At 36.3% G+C, this 19,289-nt stretch overlaps 1 protein-coding gene across 2 annotated transcripts in view; it reads right to left on the minus strand.

Moving 5' to 3' along the window:
* Positions 1 to 19,289, minus strand: part of LOC106467704 (membrane protein FAM159A-like) — a 76,816-nt gene that overhangs the window by 39,614 nt on the left and 17,913 nt on the right. Inside the window, exons 1-4 of one of the 2 annotated variants that reach the window (XM_013928081.2) lie at positions 14,434 to 14,458; positions 12,456 to 12,565; positions 7,359 to 7,524; positions 6,638 to 6,762 (exon numbers count right to left, since the gene is read on the minus strand). In XM_013928081.2, coding sequence (XP_013783535.1) covers positions 6,638 to 6,762; positions 7,359 to 7,524; positions 12,456 to 12,492 — 328 coding nt within the window. In that variant the 5' untranslated portion in view covers positions 12,493 to 12,565; positions 14,434 to 14,458. Of the gene's footprint in view, positions 1 to 6,637; positions 6,763 to 7,358; positions 7,525 to 12,455; positions 12,566 to 14,433; positions 14,459 to 19,289 lie in introns of those variants that run through there. The other variant, XM_013928082.2, reaches the window with a different exon arrangement.

The following is a 19,289-nucleotide window of genomic DNA, read 5'->3' on the forward strand; positions in this document are numbered from 1 at the left end:
GCAAACACGTGGGTGGATGTTTAGATCCCAGAGAAAGTAACTGAAAATACAGAACCTTCCCTGGGAGGTCCCCTCATCACGTACAGGAATCCACGTTGAGGAGTCTTATGAGGAGCCACAGAAAAAAGTATATAAAGGTCTTGGACACAAATCAACTACCACTCCTGCAATAACTGGATTCTGTTTGACAGTACCAAAATTCATTTGATTGACTAAATCAGGGATAATTCAAGGAAAAACCAAACATCCTGGTACTCAATCTCTGCAAAAAACTAGAGATTTATCAATCTAGGATGTGGAAAGACAGTAGTTTGTTACAGGTGAAATGAAAAAGACAATGACAGAGTTTATTGTATTTTACAGTAAAAGAAATTTAATAAAATAAAGTATTTGAATGAGAGTATACTAAAACTTGTTTTGGAAATGAAACTGAAAGGAAGCTTTCATCACAAGCAGATAGGTAACACAGTGAAACAATGAGGAGGCTTTAACAGCAAGTTTTAATTCTCTCAAGTGTTCTCATAAGATGAAATTAATATGAGAGCACCAACACTACCTAAACAGTACATAATCTCTCTCTATCTAACCAATTACAAAGTAGGCAATGGAACATGAATTTGTTTGTTTTGTTTTTAATTTTGCATAAAAGCTACACTCGGGGTATCTCCATTAGCCGTCTCTAATTTAGCAGTGAGAAACTAGAGGAAAGGTAGCTAGTCGTCACCACCCACCGCCTACTCTTGAGCTACTCTTTCATCAATGAATAGTGGGATTGACCATCACATTATAATGCTCCCATGGCTGAAAGGACGAGTATGTTTGGTGGGACAAGGATTCGATCCCGCGACCCTCAGATTGCGAGTCAAGCACCCTAACCACCTGGCAATGCCAGGCCGGAATATGAAATTATCCCTGTGCCAGTCATAATATAGTCCTCAATACAAAAGGTCAAATAAGATACAGTGCAACTCTACCATGAAACACTGAAGTCTCCAAAAAGTAACACATGAAGCTGAATTTAGCACTTGACTTCAACTAGGTTTAATCTGTTCAACATCAGAACCTAGAAATATTTAAATATTTTGGAGATATGAAGTAGGATACAATGCAACTGTTCCATTATACAGCAGGAAGTTCCTTAACCAGAAAGTCTAGAAAAAATAACACTTCAGACAAAATTTAGCATGTTACTTCAACTGGATTTAACTTTTTCTAAATGGAACTTACAAAAAAATGTTAGATTTTGGAAATATGATATATATGTTCAACATAGGAAAATAAAGTATGTAATATTTGTATACTACACATGTAAGCCTTACTTCTATTCATGACTGTAAGTTTTTCATTATGGGGCAAAAAAAAGAAATCAGATGTAAAACTTAATTCTATTGTCATATTTACCCTTGGGAGAAATAATTATTCAAAGTTAACATTTTGCTACAATAAAATGTATTTCCGACAGATACTTACCTCTCTATCTCACATAATAGCTTTGCCCAATTTGTACTGCCCTTTATATGCACAATTTTCGCTTGCCAATAGCCTTGAGGTTCCCACCTAAATTCATGTGTTTACACATAGTGCTGCTGCATTGTAGCATGCAAATGAGCACGAGAAAACCCTCCACTAACAGGAGTGTGACACACCTTCCTAGCGCAGCTGACTCCATCTATATTGTAGATCACACTCATACCTTTGAAATTAGGCAAGAAAAGGCACATTGGAAGTGGAAAGGAAGATTAGGAAGTGTGAATGGAGCTAAGTATCAGTGTTGGAAAACATTAATTTCTGACACAATACTTTGCCTCCGCTCACATAATAACTAGAATCCCACATTGAAACAGTAGAGGGACTGGTGCAAAATGTACCTAGATGAGCCCCATTCAAAAGGTGACTGAAGAGAACCCATGAGTGACTGCACCTCATCGGTACCACAGTATACTCTTTACCTACAGTGAAGATATGTGTTGCCAATTTGGGTGGAAAAGATGCAATTCCAATAATAGGAACAGATGCGCCAGATGATATAGAGTTGCATCAGACCATTCTCAGTGGGTCCACTCCAGTCCAAAACCAAGCATCATTGGGAAGGTGTTGTCTGGTCTGCTGTAGGACTTATGTTGGCTGGTCCTAAAGTGATTCAACACCAGACTGCCCACGAACCAAGATCCAGGCAGTGGTAGGATGGGGAAAAGCCAGACAGAGGGGTGAACTGCATGTGGTGGATTCTTCCAGTCCAAAACTAAGTGACAACAGGTATTTGTCATCTGGACTGTGGTAGGAGGAGAGTAATAACCATCTACACCAACAGAACACCACCACCCTACTATCTATTGAGTGGAAGAGGTCACATTCAGGAGGCAGCCTCTTTGGTCCACCACCCTAGTACCTAGAAGCTGGTTAGTGGCAAGGATTCCCATATACCACTAAAAGAGAGGAGGGCACAATAAAAAGTCTGCAGGAATGCAAAACCTTAAGACTGTGCAATGGATGACCACAAAAACCCGATTTTTAAAAGCAGGCAAATCCTGACACTGCTTTACTCATGACAGTCCATGAGTTGGAACGGTCTAGAACGGACCTTATTTATGAAGCAATATACCACAAGAAGCCTTGAGCAGTCTTGTGGAACACCCTATCTCATCAGTGATAATTATACATCTTTTAGGTCACCTAGTGTGGATTTAAATTTCAGTACACCTGGACAGGCACCATTTGCCACTAAGAAGGGTCCTAAGATGTAAAAAGAGGTCACTGTAAAAGTGAAATATATAAAAATAGAACTTACCCAATCAGAGTCAATACAGGATATGGAGAATGGTAAGGGGCAGCAAATGATATCCAGATGAGGAAGAAATGGCCAGATGATGCAGGTAATGCACAATGAAGGTGTGAAGCATAATCCCCATGCCAGCTGTATTATCACCTCTAATGGATGATTAAAGTGAGCAGACAGAGGAAGAGAGAGATGATGAATTTGGTGACAGGAAACTTGGAATATGGAACAAGAATTCCTGTCCAACAAAGTATAAGCAAGACGGATGAACTGATGGAGCCAACCTGTAAGTGTGACAGTAGAGATACCTGGTAGAGGAGGAGGAATTTTAATGGATAGAGAGTTGGGAAGTGGAACCACAAAAAAGCAGCATTGGTGACCTAACAACAAACAGCTCACACAGGACAAAGAAGGTGATCGGGATCAGACTTAGAATAAAAATGAGCTGTGGACTGCATGGAAAAAGGTGTGAATGTGTTATTTCCCTCATTCACTGCAGAGATTTTTGGGAAAAAACACAATCAAAATTAAAACAAACACTGGAATGGTGGTAAAGGATTCAGAAAACATCAATATCATATAATTCTGACATCCAATGTCTGCAAGCAAAAAGGAGTAGAAAATAGGTCTTAAGGAAAAGATGGTATAAAGAAAAAGAACCTAAAGTTTAAAAAGGAGGGAGGGTAAGAGCATGAAGTACAACACTGTAATTCCAATATGGGAGGCCAACTGGCTGGGGAGAATAAAAGGGGAAAAGATATAAACAAGAGAGAAAGAACAGGTGAGGAAAAGATGCCAAAAGCTTGAAAAATGAAAAGTGTTGGGCAGTGCCTCCTTATAGCCTGAAATGGTAGAAACGAACAAACCATTGTCAAAGAGCCAGGTGAAAAAGTCAGGAATGTGGGAAATGGTAGGTCTGGAATGGAAAAGCCATGATGCAAAGGCCACTGGTAAATAAGTAAGGAGGAAGAACGAACAGAATGAGAAATAAGGAAGGCTACATGAAAAGAAAGTTCAAAGTATCTTGCAAAGGACCAGACAAATCCCATGTGTGAAGACGGAGTATGGACATTACGAAATAAGGAAGGAGAAAGCAGAAAGGGAGAAGATAATTGTAGTAGGCTTAAGAGTGGAAACCACAGTTTAGCCAACCAGAACAGAGCAACTAGAAAGACCTGACATGGAGCAAACTGAATAAGTGATAGTACTCATGGAAGAAGCTGGGTAAGAGGATAGGCATACAGATAAAGATCACACTAGTCCTGACTGAATGCATCACATCATAAATTGAATGATGCACAACAGGGGACCAAAACAGAAGATGTTTGGTCTTGAGGTGTGTTATAAACACATCCAAAAGGGGGTACCCAGCTGAGAACATAGCCACTGGAACACCTGAGGATTAAGAGAGCACTCTGTCAGGGAGAATCTTGTCAGGATGAGACAGACGATCTGTGACCAGATTCAGAGCATCCTGGAAGTGATAGGCTATAAGTTAGGCCCAGAAAAAAAAAAGAGATTGAGTGCCCCCTTGATGACTGATATATGTGGCAACTGTTGAATTGTCGGAATGTATCAGGATGAGGTGCCCACAAAACACAGGGATGATCCAATGCTCCAGCCAATAACTACCAGATATTGATATGGAGAGATGATTTTACCACATACCAATGACTGGCTATCTCTTGATCATCCAAGTATGCCCCCATCCCATCAAAGATGCATCTATAACCAGATGAAAATCCAGACAAGGAGAAGTTAGAGGAACACCAGCCGAGGTGTTGTCTCTGTTGAGCTACCAGGCAAATTTGACCTGTAGGGAAGGTGGATGGCAGAGTCCAAGGGATCCCGAACAAGATTCAACTGATCATGCAACACCCACCGAAGACAATGTATGTGTGCATGACCCTAAGTGATGAGGACTTCCATGGTAGCACAAGTTCCCAAAAGAGAGAGAACCTCATATGCAGTGTGAGAAGAAGTAATGGCTTTGGACACCAAGTGTTCCATGTCTCACAAATGAAGAGGAAAAGGCTGGGCCCTGCTGAGATAGAAGTTGAAAAACACTCCCAAATGGATAAGTATTGAGTGGGGGTGAGATGTAACTTCTCCAGCTTGACAAGCCATCTCAAGCGTACCACCTCCTGAAGAAAGAGATGGGTATGTTGTTGAGACACCTGGTAGGAAAAAATCAAAAGAAGCCAGTAGTCCATGTAACGGTGAAACTGCAGTTCCAAGTTATGAATATGACAAGCAAAGGCTCTGACTCTGTGACAAAAAACACATGGAGCCAATGTCAAACCAAAAGGAAGAGCATGGAGTTGAAATACGCAACTCTCATGAACAAACCGATGGCAACGTATTGATGCTGGAGAAATAGGAATATGCAGGTAAGCATCTGAGATGTTGACCGTGATTATCTAAAGACCTGGGGTGAATAAAAATTAGAGATTGAGAAAAGACTCCACAGTGAAACAAAGAAGATTGATGAAGCAATTTAGGCTCAAGAGATCAATAACTGTATACCAATCCCAACTTTTCTTGGGGACAACAAACAGATGGGAATAAAGCTCAGGAAAAGGATAGTGTTCGATAGTGTTCTTCTGCAAGAGATCCAAAATCACCCCTGAAAGGGACTAGCAATAAAGTGGTTCCTGGGAAGGAGGGAAAGAAATGGGAACTGGAGACAACAGAGGAGAGGAGAAACAAAGATTCAGGCCATCTGCCAAAACCTGAATAATCTCACAATCTGCAGCAAAAAGTTGCCATAGATGAGTAAATTAGGACAGCCATGCCCATACTGTGCCAGAACCTATGGGGTAGTCAACGACGATACTGATTGGAACGATGGAAGATCTGACAAATAGAAGCCAAAACATGGAAATATGGGAGAGGATAGGAAGCCAGAGGATGAGAAACAGGCACAGGAGCAGAAAAGGATTGAGACAGATAAGAGATGAGAAAAATGGAGGAATGTTGGCATGTTGCCTCAACACGAGACTCTAAAGAAGCAGGGATATCTCCAAATACTGGCTTGTGAAGAGAAGGAACTAGATGAAGGTCATGCAGAATAGAAGTACGCAAACACACAAAAGTTAGAAGTGCATCTATGCTAGAAGTTCACAACAATAAAGTAACCATGTGTGGAGGGATAAAGCCAATGAAGATAAATGCACCAATGTGGATAAAAATAGGGAACACATATCCATCGAAAAAACCCCAGAGGAACGAAGGATAACTTAAGAAAGGAGACAAATGGATGAAAATGAGGAAGAGTAGCAAGGGTGTGGCAAAGATTGGAATATTAGGCAAGGAAAGTATCACAACCCCATGCCTGAATAAGAGATTCCAGAGTCTGAGTGTCCAGGAAAGAAAACTCAGACATGTAGTAGGTTAAAGCATGTGTGTGTCAGCCAAATATGGGGGATGAGGCATGCTGTCACCTGCCTGAAAATGAGCAAGAAATTGATTGTCATGAACAAACTCAAATACCTGGGGAAAGGGAAAAATAAAATAATCAGATGCTGGGCCAAAATGGAATAGTGAAGAGGAAGAAATGTAATAAACCTGAGACACCATGTCAAGGAAGAATGAGGAAGTAGACTTGAAAGTAGCAGAATAGCAGGAGAAGGAAAAAAGCTGTTAAAGTCATCATCTTCAGGAACAGATTTCCCTGGGGAAGGAAGATAAGACTTTGGTGGAGGGAACACCTCAGGCCACATTTAAGACATGCATATAGACAGCAGCACAAATCAGGGAAAGCTATTATGTGAGCTGAGGTAAGGTATTGTGTCAGAAACCAATTCATTTAAGAATTTTGAGAAAAAGATAATAATTTAAATTACTGAATGTAAACCTTACCTCCATTGGTAGCAGTATGTCTTCGCTTGTTAAATAAACATCGTTGGCAGAAGAAACAAGACACAAGAGTTAACAAGCTAATCACCAATAAAAGACCAAGAGCTATGGCAAGGATGAATGTCTGGCTACCAAAAGAACATTAAAACAAAATGTAAAACTTTATTTAAACAAATCTAAATGAATAAAAAGTTGCTTTTGAGTTGACAACATATCTACATTCTGATGATTATTGTAAAGTAAACCAGAATGCTAGGCTATTCAAGTTCCAGCTCTAGAAAATATCAAAAGGTTAAAAAATATGCTTGAAGTAAAATAAAGTATGAATATATTCAGCAGAAACACATAACAGATTATAATCTATAACATAAAAGCAAACAGAAAATAAAAGGACATAAATAAATATCTGACAGTGTACTCTAAAGAAGAGAATCAATCTTAAAGTAGGCAAAATCAACCATAAAAGCAAAAAAAATCATCAAGGAATACAAACCAAAATAACAACAAGAATAGTTGTATCAAAGCTATAAAACCCTTGTTTAAAAAAAGTATTAATAACTACATGCCACTTTAATATACTTGACACCAATATTGTGTTCATATTACCCAAACAAAATGATCATAACAACATGCTACTGAATCTAAAGAAAATCATGAAATATAATAAATGTGTGAAATTTCTAAGATCTTGGGAATGGCTGAAAATTATATACTAATGACTTACTCAGGTTCAGGACTGTGTTCCCTGTCTCGTTTTGTACAACAGTATTTGTACGTCACTGTTCCACAGCAGTAAACTGGCTCCTCATTCCCCAGACTCGGACAATAAAATCCCGTGTTCCACTTTCCAAAGCTATCAGTGTACCCAGGACAGTATTCCAAACCAAGAACTGGAACATAAATACCTATCAGCTGTAAAATGTCTCAACTACTACTATCAGTAATTTTACAAACAGGAAACTCATAATACTATTTACAGTCACCATCAACACTGCTCTACATAATTTGTGTGTGAGGTGGTGGGGGTTACCTCTCATATATAAATACATACACATATATATGAAAAGAAAAATTTTACTGAAATGATGAAAGCTTAAAGCAAGCCCCAAAAATCAAGGTTTTTTTGACAAAGCACAAGGAGTGTTCTGTTTCCATTCTGAAGAAGCATATACTTGAAGAACTTCTACACACTGATGAAATTTTGAATTTAGTTATTAACAATTATAGCGAACAGACCAAAAACTAGTTATTTTCAATAAATTTTATAATGAATAGTATTTCTTGGCACTTGTGTATAGTGTTAAAATAATAAATAACACACAGCATTAAAATAGGTACACAATTAAAACATGTTTTGACGTTGCGATATAATCTTCAAGAGTGAGTTGCAAGACATAATCATGTCTTATTTAAAATTCAGTCATAGTAAAACATGCACATCAAACACAACATATGGTAGTGTGGAAAAAAACTGTAATATTGGCTCAATCAAAAGATATTATAGCCAATAATAATAAAAAAGATCATGTATTATTAAATACAGATAAAGGTCCGGTGAATATTTATGCAAAAATGTTGGGTGATCTTCTCTAAAAAGTACATGTGGGAATTGTAAACCTGTTCATACGTCACATGACCTATTTAAAAAAAAAAAGGTATAAATATGATATGTTTATGTCTTGCAACTCAGTCCCGAAGATGACATTGCAACATCGAAACACGTAGAGTCAACTTTTTAGTGGTCATATGTTGACCTTAACCCTATCGCTACGGGTATCTTTTACTGCACACAACACAAGATTTTAGTGTCTTACATTCAAAATGTTATTAAACTACTATTTTATTTATGTTATACCAATTAGAATAGCATAAAATCTTAGCTAAAAATCCAAATTTTAATAGTATACAAGCTTTAATTCTTAATTCTACAAGGTAATATTTAAAAAAATCCTGAATTTCCACTAGTGTGACCCACATGACACATTTTCTCTTAGCATGTCATCATCCCTATTTTATCCACCACCCCTCAAAAAAGTATGAAATTAAACGTAAATTACTCTCTATAAAATCATTATTGCTCAAACAAACCATAATTTTTATATTCCTCAATTTTGTTTGGTTACAGAGCTATCAAATAGAAAATCAGACCCCTCCTGCCACATCCTCTCTTTCATAATTTGTTGATAGTTCTCTCTTACGTTTCATTATATATTACCTATAACCAATAGAAAGTCAAGGTTTTTGTCTATCAAATGATGTATTGTATAACGTTATGTTCTGAACAGTTAGATGTCAATTTCACTCAGAGTACTACCAACTACGTTCTCGTGGGAAGTTAACAACTATCTTGGATGAATTTGTAACAGCTCTTGTCACATAGTTAGAAAGCCATAAAAATTCTGAGAGGTAAGGGAATTTGTCTACTTTTTGCATGTTATTAGTCTATATTATTTGGTGTATTATTTAACTAAAAAAAATTATTAAGTGCATTATCATTATTAGTACAAAAAATTAGGGTTAATTCTTTTCAAAACCCGACAGCAAGAAAAAAGAAGATCGGTTAAATATATTATTTCTTATTTCTCATGTTTATTCTTTATGTATAATTATAAAAGTAACTAAAATGTAAAAATAGGGAACATTTTAGGTTTGTTAAGATTAGATTAGGTAAAATAAATAATATTATAATAAAAATGTTTAACGAGTAACCCACGAGAACTGAAGATGGGTAACGTAATTCGTTAGCGTAACTTGAGCCGCACATTCCCCAAGTGATTTACGACTTATAATGGCATAGTTAGACACAGTTCAAAGAGCAATAAAATTTAATTATAAATAGATGTACACTGCTACGAACTCAGAGCTACTTAGGATAACCAAATGTAGTTTCATCTTACAATTTAAAGTCATTCTAAAAAGACAAAAGGGTAATTTAGGTTTATTTCAATTTTTTTTTGGTTGTTATGAGGTCGGTCAAATTGACCAATCCCCTTTTGAGATAAAGTAGAGAAAATAACAGACAAACTATAAAGTTTTATTAAAAAACTTTGAAATGCATTTAGGAGGTTTGAAGGATTGAACAAAGGAAATTTGAAATTTTTGAGATGAGGAAAAGTATTTTTAGTTTTAACATGTAAAATTACTTTGTACATGGACTATTCAAAACAAATACTCAATATATTCATGGACAAAGCTTTATTTTATTAAAAATACTTCACTAAAAAATGTGTAAGTGAAAACTTATAATATTAAGTAAAATGTTTTTAATTGCGTACGTATTTTAACATTGCTTGTTATTTATTATTTTAAGTTTTACAATGATTTTTTATCAGTTCATGAACTGATCAATACAGGTAAGTACATCAAAAAAACTTGTAGACTTAATAAACAGTAAGTTGTCAGGCGGATATTACCCGCTGCTCAATATTGTCTGGGACGGTGTCAAAGACATAATGTTGAAAAAAAGGTGCAAAACGTAAATCCCTGAGATAAGTTGAGGGTAAATTAACAAAAGCCAGAATGGAGTCCCTACAGATAAGGTCCCAATAACAAAGAAACCACTCATTTAACGTCAGAGCCGAGGAAGAAATACAGACGAAAGTGGAAGACAGAAGTGAAGGGTATTGGCACAAAATCCCTCATGATTTCTGTGAAGAGCCTTGGAGAGGAGATGTATAGAAGAAAGATACCAGAGAAGGGTAGTAAGGGTAAGACAAAGGCAAGAATATTGGGCATGTGTGACACTAACATTAGATTCAGGAGCTGCCTAACAAATAGGTAATAAGGAACCCAACAACTGGTGATCCAAAAATGGATATTCCACCTGATGGTAAGCAAGGGCATACTGATCAGAGGCTCTTGAGGGGCACAGCATACTGATCCCTTCACCTAACTGGGAGAGAAAGTGATCCGCATGGATCTGAATGTCAGGAGAGGGAAGAATACCAAAAATGTTTGAGAAGAATGGTCATCCAACAAAGAAGGATGAGGGGAAAGAAACAAAACATCACAAACCTGAGATACAAAATCCGTGAAAGATGAGAAAGGCCTAGGTGAGTCTTCAGGCTGGAACTTGGAAGGAATGGCAAATTCGGGAGAAGGAAAAATACGATCCAAATCGTCGTCATACTGAATAATGTCAGCAGACTCCAAAGGAGCTCGGCAAGGTCAGGGGTAAAAGTGTGACTCAAGTAGCATTCAATCTCCCGACGGACAAAATCAGAAAGATCCACAGTCGGGTTACCCTCAACTGAGATAAAAAGATTGGTCATTGGTGTGACCCCCGAAGTGGTAAGGTTGACTTCGAAATTCATAACTCACAAAAACTACACAAAATTGTCTAGTGCAGAAAAGCGACAATAATAAACTGGGAGAAATGCAGTAATGTATAACCAAAAAGATTAGAACCACTTCAAACGAAAATCAAAAATGTGTTACATAGGATGTGCGAAGCACAAAAGAAAACATCTGTACTCAAAAGCTGCCATACTTTGAAGTGAAGGTTCTGTAGAGGTGTAGAGGAAGTCACATGCGTCATGTGAGCACACTATGTTACTATTACTTAACAGATGATGCATGGTGATTTGCATGAGACACACATTGGAATGTACTAATTCCAGCTAGGGGGGATTGCAAGATTTGTGGCATGCAAAAAACATTTGCATATAGAGGGCAGCACTAAACAAGAATAGCTAATCTTGTGAGAGGAGGTAAGTACCGTATCAGAATCTCTCTGGCAGGTGCACGAGGAAGATACCTACACTGTATGTGGAGGTGAGGTATTGTCTAAGAAAAGAGGTGTTTAATATGTTTACAAATTTATAGGCTATGTATATGTGATAGGACAAAATGGTCACCACCCTCCACCTGTTGTTGATGTCCTATTAAATAATTTCCAAATGTTGACATGTATGCTAACCTAGTTTTTAAACTTTTAAATAAATGGTCCTATTTATTTATTTATACACATTTATCAATCATTTGTTGAAAAACTATTTAATAAGCCTTGGATTTTTGTTTTGCATTCTTGCAAAACTATTCTCATATTGGTATAACACATTAGGCTTATCACTAAAATGAATTAATCTGTTGGTATAAATGTTCTAAAAATAAATATGAGTTAATTTCACTGGTGACAGAAATGTCTTTACCATGTCCTGTTTGACCAATAAAATTAATTCCATCTGTATCTACAGGCATGTCCATAGTAATCCCAGAATGAGCTGTGTGTCTCTTATTGCAAACTTTTCAACAAGTGGAAGTGCTAATGGTGAGAAGTCATTTCTTTAACTTCTAGTATCTCTATTTTTAAAGTGATTCAATTTATTGTGTATTTTGCTACAATACTTAAAAACAAACTTCTCCACTCCACTTGCAATATTTTAATTTTCAAAGTATTTTACCATAATGACTGAAACATGTTCCTAAGCTTACAATGCTAACTAAATTACTACATACAATTTATTCTACATCTGATATGGCCATAAATTTTTGCAGTAGACAAATAGGGTGTATATTAGCACTCCAACCACAAATTTGGCTCCACTTTTGACCATGACTATGAATTTTTGCTTTCTGGTCACATGATTGTTTTGAGCACTGCTATGAAAAAGAATAACCAAGCTCCAGGATCTGTTACGAGGTCTATAACCAAGTTCAATATGCCAGAAAGATAAATATATATGTGCTCTTTGACTGCACATTTTATGGTCAACCAATGTTTTGATAACAATTTTCTATCATAAACATGATTCTTGCTCATGAGTGCCAAAATGAACCTACAATTCAAGTTTCTAAAAATTAATAACAAAGAGCAACATACCTTCATGGTCTTTATCTGACAGAAGACGTACTTCCATTTCTTAATGAAAATCCACACTTATCGAATATACATTTTTTGTTCAGGCATCTCTCATAAAAACAAATGAAAAACTGAAATGTACAATAAAACATCTCACAGTTCAAGCCACTTCTATTCTGAACTACTAATTGCAATAAAAACATTACTTTTCACATTTCTAATTGCTATTTTATCTCAACATCATCTAGCAAACTAAGTATTCTAAAGTATGATGTAACATGTCCAAAATGATGCTTCAAGTATTTCAGTTTTTACAAAGTTTGAAAAAAAAAAAGAATCTGTTTCAGTCAGTATAATGCATATTGCTTTTATATCTGTAACATTCAATCAAAGGTAAGATTTTCAACATATTTCAAACTGTTTAAACTCTTTTTAATAACAAAAATAATATGCAAAACATTTTTTCCCAGTTATTCAATTGAAGAAAAACAAACAAAATTCCAGATAAATATACATAAAAATATATGTGTTCTAAAAAGTTACTTTTTAAAAGTTTTTTCCATGTTTGGTCTACTTATTGTAGGAATTATATCAATCTTCTGGACAAATTATAAAAACTACTAGAATGATAACTGGTCTAAACAACTGAGTCAACTAATGAAACTTATACACTGATCTGAAAATGATTTGATTACTTTATAAAAATATCAAAGGTTTTATTAGATTACAAGTGGATATCTCTCAGATTATTGGACTAATAAAATTAGCAATCATGGCCTTAAAATATAAAAAAAATACACATAAACACTGTAAACCAAGCACAGAATTTGTTTTTAGGTAGACATATTTCTTTTGTAAAAATATTATATTGTAAAATGGTTTGTCTACATTGATGATGCTCTGTGAGTTTGCAATTTGGATATTAATAAGTTTAGGTGGATAGGTTTATATGTGGATGCGAGCAAATATGTGTAATATTAATATAACAATATACTAATATGCCTGACTGTAATATAGCATTAAACCTCAGTGATTATGACAGAGGTAGTAAACTACTTGTAACACTGTGATATTTTTGTAAAGAATTAATAGTACATAAAAGTAAACATTTTGTAATTGAAAGAGTGTTAATTTTAAGTATCAAAATATTCACAATAGTATAAAATACACTTTCAAAAAGTGAATTTCAAGTAAGTAGTTAGTCTGAGAGATCATATTTACGTATGTAAAAGCAATACTTCACGTTTTAATTGTACGGCAATACTTGGCCCTCATTTTTGAAAAAAAACACTACCCTTATCAGCAACAATAAATTATTAGTATCCAACAGTTTTAGAAATATAACCACCGAGTCTTGATACAAAACTGTCAGTGCTAACAATCATTAGCAATATAATATTATTAGCATAAAAGAATATATACTACACAATTTTTCTGAGGAAAAATCATAATTTCTCTTTCTTACCTATGTAGTAAAAATTAATCGAAGTTTTACTTTCATAAAACAATCGCTAAATCATAAATTGGATTCATAAAATATAAAATGGGTTCAACTACGATTTTTGTGTTATAACATTAACATGGAATGCTACATTCGTTGCTTTTCTTTCACACGAAAACAAGTGAAACGCTTATTTATAATCTAAACGTTATGGTAACTTTGCTTTCTCACCCAGTACCTTCAAATTCAACTTTTATTGTAATTGCATAAAACATTGACATGAAACTAAGCTTGCCAAAGTTTTACACTAGAACAATAACAAAATAGGCTTAATGTGTTTTGTATTCGCTCGGTTAAGCCTATTTTCAGAGATAACAAGTGCAATATTACTTATCGATTAATAACTACTGCTATATTCTGCAGTCATCAACAAAAATATGCCTCTTATTCTTTTTATTTATGACAAATTTGTTATAAAAAACGACGGGTTTTTATTAAAACACGAGCTAAATCATTTATAAATGTTTAAATACTACTTAACATTCAACATTTCCTCACTTTTCAATTTGTCTTCTATAGCGCCATCTGACGATTACCAACCAAATTTAAATAATCACTTAGTATCCTTTATACCGTGGACTAAAAGTTGCCAATTAAACTCAAACATTATATACTTTAGATAAAATACAATAAGAATAGATACGATTTTAATTTATATTTGAACATTCTTGCCCTACAGATAAGAAGAATCTGAACGGAATCATCAGCCATTCTTACTATAGTGTGAAAAAAAAACAACAACATCATCTGTCACACAATTCATAAAAAATAAAGACGCATATTGTATACATATGTTAAAGATTTCTTTTCTTTTTCACCAGAGGTGAAATTGAAAAGAGAATCTGTGACGTAGAGGCCTAATGCATTCTTTGATTGGCCGTATGGACTGCAGTTTCGCTATTCAAGGCTCATAAATACAACTTGGGTCAGTAAACCAAAGAAATACCATTAGGTCTCTTATAATAACGAAGTTTGTATATAATCTAATAAAAAAATAACTTAGATGTGAAAAAAGGTGCGACCAAAATAGGATTGGGCGTGCGATTTAAAGGAATGAAATCAAAATTGACGGCCAAACTAGTAGCTATACTTATAGCATTGATAATAATTTTACAGCAAATATTCATTCACTAGTTAGCCAGGCCGCGTATTTTGTTTTACCCACCATGCTAACTAGTGAATGAATATTTGCAGTAAAAATATTATCAATGCGATAAGTGTAACTAGCAGTTTGGCCGTCAATTTTAATTACATTCCTTTAAGTTGCACACTCAATTCTTTTTTGACTGCACCTTTTTTAAGACTTATAGCTCACGTGATTTTTTGCATAGGCGTGCACAAAAATTTTGGTCAGGATTGAGCGGTTTTTTACTGAATAACACACGTGGCTTATATTTAGACAAAATTTGACACCTAATTGTAGTTTGCAAAAATGAATCAGTGTACCAAATGTGAAAAAAACAAAAAAACATTAAAGTTAAATATGTTTTTCTATCATATAAAGTTTTCGTACTTTCGGTGCGAAGAAAAGAAAGGGATTCAATCAAAATTGGAGATTTTATATCTCGTGTATTTCTTATGGTTTATCTTGAAATTTGGTCGCCTCAGTCACCAAGCGCCAAACTCAACCAGCAAAACAACAAAAACCATCTACTTCGAATCGGCAAGAACTTCGCCCTGCCAGCCTCGTCGCTTTCATAGTCGACATTATGTTTGATGCTGCTAACCCAGAATTCGACAGGGCTACCTTCCTGAATGTTGTCACCCAAGCAGCCCACCAACACCTTAATGTCCGGGGAATTACACCAGAATTAATCGACAAGCTCATCTCAAGCAGATACCCTGTCTATCAATAATGGGTAAGTCACCAAATTCTTTAACTATATTACATGTCAACATTCAACTACAAAAAATACGAACTACTTGATCTTTGTAATAAAATAGACGCCTCAGTTATATCTATCAACGAAAGTCTATTAAACAATAACTCTAACTTCCATCTTCCTAATTATAAAATATTTTTCATACCTAAAAGTACCCATACCAGAGGTATAGCATTATTATATGACCACAATCTTGACCTAACTCTCTTCAACCACAACACTTCCACTTACCACGAACACATTCTCTGTAAAATTAAAACCCCATCTCTACCAGATTTCACACTCCTAGCCCTGTACATCTCTCCCAACTCAACCCCTGACATTACATTCCTAAACTCAATCATAACAAAATACAACAATGTAATAATCCTCGGAGACCTTAATGCTTCTCCAAATTTTTACCACTACCACTGCTTGTAGGATCATCGCCAGTCTCACACAACTACACTGTTATTAACAACAACTCCCCTACCTAAACGCATTACAACGGTAATCAAAGCATTATCAATCTCGTCTTAGTTCCACCAGCATTAGTACACCTCACTAGTAACTTTAAAGTACACGAAAACATTGGCGGAGACCACAACCCACTGTCATTCAAAATCAGTAACCCAAACTGGACTCTACGCAATAATCTACACCAGCAGCCCACCACCAATCCCAACTTCAAGAAAGTTAACCGGATCATTTTCAACCAACACTTAGACAACATCTTACCTGCCCCATTAACTTTCGCTAATACCAAAGAAGACATCGAGCAATATTACCACAGTATATCACAAGCCATATCCAAGTCATAGACAAGTTAGTACCCAAAAACCCACACCAATACCACGCCTAACCACTGGTCACTAACTCCTGAAATCCCCAAGCTAATTTTATCCCGACGCAAGCTTCGCAAAGACTTCATCAACTCCAGAAACCCCACTCTGAAGACACAAATCAACTCAGTCAAAAATGATATAGAAAAACAAATTAAGACCCAACAACGCGTAAACTGGAATAACTTTTTCACCAAACTGGACAACCTCAGACCTGACCCATCCACCTTCTGGAAAACTTTCAAAAGCATATGCCAAAAAAATAATGACACAAACAGCATACCTTTGAAAACATCACAGCCTCCACCAACGAACAGAAAGCAGAACTTTTCGCTAGCTACTTCAGAAAAACTTTTGTAACCCCTTAGAATACAAGATTCGACAATAAACATCAGGACCATATTAATATCTTTGTCAAAAATAATGCCACTTCTTTCTCCACCTCCTTCCCAGTCGACACTCTCCAACCCCATACCCCCAGCTCACCTCTAGACATATCCACTCCCATAACCACTCCTGAAGTCAAAATCAACCTAAGAAGTCTTAAAAATAAAGCTTCCAGCGACGACAAAATTCCCAACATAGTTCTTAAAAATGCATCTCCCAAACTCATGACACATCTCTCCCTTTTCTCTGGCTATCTCCCCATCGCTTGGAAGTTAGCCCTCATCACAGTCATACCCAAGAAAGGCACCCAATCAATTAACCCAAGTGACTTCAGACCCATAAGCCTAATTAACTGCATCGGCAAACTCCTGGAGAAAATCATAACCACGAGACTACTTTGGCTACTAGAAAACAACAACACACTGTCACACATTCAGAATGCACGCCGTAAAAATAGATAGACTGCAGACCACCTCGTCCGCCTAATCAAAATCTCGTTCACAGGTTTCAATAAACTACAGGCCACTGTTGCCACCTTCTTAGACGTACAGAAAGCCTTTGACACAGTATGGCACAACGAACTCAAATACAAACTGATCTCGCAAAGATTCCCACGACTTTCACTAAATGGATATCCTGTTTTTTAGACAACAGATCTGCCAAAGTTAAAATAAACTCCTCGATCTCACAGCCCTTCACGTTTAATGCAGGTGTACCACAGGGGTCTGTCTTAAGCCCCGCTGTATACACTCTTCGTCAACGACCTACCTCATCCCTCACATACACCTCACAATATGCTGATGACATAGACCTATGGAGCATCTCCTGGGACCCTCCACTAGCGGCTAAGAAAATCCAAACAGCTCTAGACAAGATTACACAGTGGTGCAACAAGTGGTAGATCAATCCCTTCAAAACCCAGGCAATTATACTCTTCCGACAACTTAACAAAAGACGTAAACAAGTCAGGCTTAACAAACTTTAATTATACGACCACCCAATCCAATTCTCCAAATCCGCTAAATTCCTAGGTATCACCATTAACCCTAATCTAACCTGGCACACTCACTTCAGAGATATCAATAATAAAATCCAAACTCGTATAGCCTACCTTAATAAAATAAGTCACCACATCCACAGTTGCAGACCACAAACAATAATACACATTTACTAGATTACGCGCAACGGTTACATGCAACATGCACAATAATCAACCAAGGATTTTACAAAACCTTCAAAACAGTGTCATACGTCTGCTTATCGCCTTCCTCAGTCTCGCTTATCGCCTTCCTCGATACACACCTGCATGCTACACCGAAAGGCACACCTCACTACACACTGTACAAACACGCATCACTAAACTTGCTACCAAATATTACAAAAAAGCCATCTACCGAAATCCACTCACAGCCGAATTTCAGAAAATTGCCACCCCCCCCCCAACCATGGTGCAAATATCTATCCCCTAACAATCTGTTACAGTGCATCACTTCTATACCATAATCCTGAATAACTTCATTATTATATGTACTCTATGCATAACATGTTGTTGTTTTTTTCAGTCTCTTTTCAGATCTATACTTCCTCGTCAGCTCTTCACTCGGGCACTAGCCAGGCTCTCATTCGGCCCCGATTAGTGAAAGTGGGTTTTCTCCCGTTTCCCCCACATCTAATTCTCAGGCGTTGGATCCATACATCCCAGCCTTGGCACCTTGATCCACTGATCCCCGCCAGGCCCTGTAAAGGCCCGTTTGCTTCATTTTGTTTCGATAACTTGTCAAAATCGGTTGCCGACTTGCTCCTTCTTCAAAGATCAACCGGCCTCTGCTACACCTTGGACTTGCCTTCACTACTGCCTACTTGCCTCACCTTCATACGTATATACACGGGAATAAATATATGGATTTTTTTTAATTAATTAATTAACTAATTATTCTACTAATCAATTTATTAATTATTACTATTACCCCTTCGCCCATACGGCTCTTTTCTCCGCTGACCATTAATTGAAATGTAACCTTATGCCACGAGCAGGGTGAAGGAGGATTGTTTAATCTTCGAGCACCTTTGATTAGTAATTATTTCTTAGGAGATAATTATTTTCAAATCAAAATAACTGCTAGGAAAAACGAAACAAAGCAGTAGACAGACAGTATAAGACAGATGAAAGCAAAAAGAATATAGTTGGTGTGAAGTTAAGTAACGTAAAAGTGATAGGCCTAACGTTTGATATATATATATATATTAGAGTGAAACAAAGAGT

The sequence above is a fragment of the Limulus polyphemus genome, unplaced genomic scaffold, assembly GCF_000517525.1.
Source record: "Limulus polyphemus unplaced genomic scaffold, Limulus_polyphemus-2.1.2 Scaffold2713, whole genome shotgun sequence".
In the NCBI taxonomy this organism is placed as follows: domain Eukaryota; kingdom Metazoa; phylum Arthropoda; class Merostomata; order Xiphosura; family Limulidae; genus Limulus; species Limulus polyphemus.